This window comes from Nematolebias whitei, chromosome 14 (assembly GCF_014905685.2).
Source record: "Nematolebias whitei isolate Nwh7 chromosome 14, NemWhi1, whole genome shotgun sequence".
Classification (NCBI taxonomy): Eukaryota; Metazoa; Chordata; class Actinopteri; order Cyprinodontiformes; family Rivulidae; genus Nematolebias; species Nematolebias whitei.
The window spans coordinates 696,622-699,428 of record NC_056511.1 but is presented as its reverse complement, the minus strand read 5'-3'; the positions used below and the strand labels follow the sequence as shown (position 1 = coordinate 699,428).

General features: G+C 42.9%; 1 protein-coding gene across 1 annotated transcript in view; it reads left to right on the top strand.

Moving 5' to 3' along the window:
- csf1rb (colony stimulating factor 1 receptor, b) overlaps nt 1-2,807 on the top strand; it is a 41,966-nt gene that overhangs the window by 9,689 nt on the left and 29,470 nt on the right. The window contains exons 6-8 of the mRNA XM_037688177.1: nt 339-498; nt 2,452-2,525; nt 2,612-2,700. Coding sequence (XP_037544105.1) covers nt 339-498; nt 2,452-2,525; nt 2,612-2,700 — 323 coding nt within the window. The remainder of the gene's footprint in view (nt 1-338; nt 499-2,451; nt 2,526-2,611; nt 2,701-2,807) is intronic.

Here is a 2,807-nt window from a genome sequence, read left to right as displayed (position 1 = left end):
TATGAATCGTTCTGAATGAATATGAATCGTTCTGAATGAATATGAATTGATCTGAATGAATATGAATCAGTATGAATAAGTATGAATCCATTTGAACCAGTAAGAGTCCATTTGATTCAGTCTGAATCAGTCTGAATCAGCATGTTTCAATCTGAATCAGTAGAAATCAGTCTGAATCAGTCTGAATCAGTATGAACATGTAAGTGAACGTAAGTAACTCCATTCATCCTCCAGAACCATAAAGAAATAATTTTGTTAAATCTTCATGCTGAATGTTAAAAAAAACCACAAATGTGAACCATTTATACCAGCCATGGACTTGCCTTTCTCTCCAACAGGCCCAATGCTGATGATCACAGAGTTCTGTAGCCATGGTGACCTGCTTAACTTCCTGCGGGCTCACGCTCAGGACTTCATGGTGTCCATGATGAGTGTGGACAAGGCAGAAGACCAGGTGTTTTATAGAAACATGGCAGCTCTGAACACCAGGCTGCGCAGGTCAGATGGGTTCTGTTTCAGTCACACTTTACTGTTCATCATCATCACCATCATTTTCAGTCAACAATATGTCTCCTTCTGTACACTTAGAATATTTCAGTCCTTTGGTCTTTCCTTTTGGCTCAGTTGTTCCCGTCCATTTCTCTTTTCAACCGTTTGATTGCTCCTGTCGGGCTTGGCTTCTGTTCAGTTAATTATTTTTGTTCATGTCTCCTTCTGTCTAATTCTTTACCAATCTTTAGTTTGGATTCACAAGTTTTGTCTCACTGACATGGTTGTGTGACAAAAATTCCATCTTTCTCTTCATGCAAACTTAAAACATACAAAGACAGTCCAATAAATGGTAGAGATGGTCAAAAACGCATGAAAGGAGATGGTAAAAGTTTTGACTGGAACATGTCTCATTCCACATCCCACTCTGCCTGTCAGAACTGGTGGTGGTTTCTTTGTCACAAATGTATAAAATAGTGCTTAAGCTCAGTTAACAAAAACACCAGCTCATCCTTCCTTCAACTTGTCCATCATCAACTGAAAGTAAACGTGAACTCTGCCAACCGTGCTGTCCGTGGACGTTCCGTGTGCATGTGATGCAGTGGAAGGGGCTTACCAGGACTTTTCTTCAGTGGTTTCTATTTGAGTATAAGTGGTCTGTGTAAAAAGATTGTCCCACAGGCATGCCAGCAACGATCAAAGTCTTTAATGGAAAGTAGAAACAGGCCTTGAATTTCTTCAGGTCTGACAGTCGAGTTTAGCCCTAGCTCAACCGCTTCCACTGATCCTGTCAACCTGGACTCGCTTCAGCCATATCTGAAGCAGTCTGGTAAAAATCGCGGGATGGTTTTAGACTCTGACTTCAAGTTTGACAAACAAATCAAATCTATTCTGCAGAAAAACTTCTTCCAATTAAGGCAGATAACTAAGCTTAAGCCAGTATTGTCCAGACCCGACCTTGAGAAACTAGTCCATGCCTTTATTACGACCCGACTGGACTACTGTAACGCACTCTATGCTGCGGTCAGTCAGACCTCCATTTCGTGTCTCCAGCTCTTCCAGAATGCTTCTGCTCGGCTCTTAACCAAAACAAGTAGGTTGGAGCATAGTACACCAGTTCTGTCCTCCACTGGCTCTTTGTGCGTACTAAAATAGATTTTAAAATACTCCTGTAAAATACCCCTTATTTCTCTGAGCTACTGGTGCCATATGTTCAATCTCGGGCCCTGGGATCATCTGATCAGCTGCTTTTGTCTGTTACAAAAAAACCTGAAGTTCAGAGGTGATGGGGCACTTTCTTTCATGGGCCTCAAACTCTGGAACAACCTGCCTCTGGAACAACCTGCCTCCAGATACACAAGCACAGACTTAGTACCAAGCACAAAACAGAGAAATAAAGAAAACCAGTCAGTTTAGACTAAACCAGTTTAGAGTTAAAGAGATCGGCCAGCACCTCGTAGAGCTGATCGGCACAGTCTCTCAGCACCCTCCCTGAGATGTTGTCTGGGCCGGTGGCTTTGTGAGGATTAGTCCTTCTGAAGGTCCTCCTATCGTCTGCTGAGATCACACTTTGGAACTCCTCTTCAGGTGGAAAGGTGAGTCTGGTGCTGGGTGGTCTATCTGGTTCTTCAAAGCATGCATAGATCCTGTTAAGAGCATCAGGTAGTGATAGGTCTCTAAGTCATTGTGCACCTCTGGTTTTATAGTCTGTGATGCACCTAATGCCCTTCCACATGCTTCATGGGTCCTGTGTGGAGAAATGGATATCAGAATTGTGCTATTTAGTTTTTAGTGAAACAAACAAAGAAACTTTGTACCAAAATCTTTGTGGTTGAAATGACCAGTTCATTTCAAACAAACCACCCTGTCTGAATACGGTCACACCAGTATCACCTGAATAAGCATCAGTTCAAGTAAGACATCTGTCAACTGATTTGTAACTTCCTGTTGTGTATATTGCAGTGACAGTGGGATCTCGTGCTGGTCAGAGTACCAGGAAATGCAGCCAGTTCTTAGTCTGGATCAAACAAGCTCAAGTAAGGCATTGAATTTACCTGAATGCAAATGGATTTAACTGCACTCCCATGTGAGCTCACCTGTGGTTTATGATCCTGTCGCACAGGTGAGCACATGGACAGTCTGTCTGTCTCTGACCTCATGAGATTTTCCTGCCAGGTGGCTCAGGGTCTGGATTTTCTGTCCATCAAAAATGTAAGGACAAACACACACACACACACACACACACACACACACACACACACACACAGAGAGAGAGAGAGAGAGAGAGAGAGAGAGAGAGAGAGAGAGAGAGAGAGAGA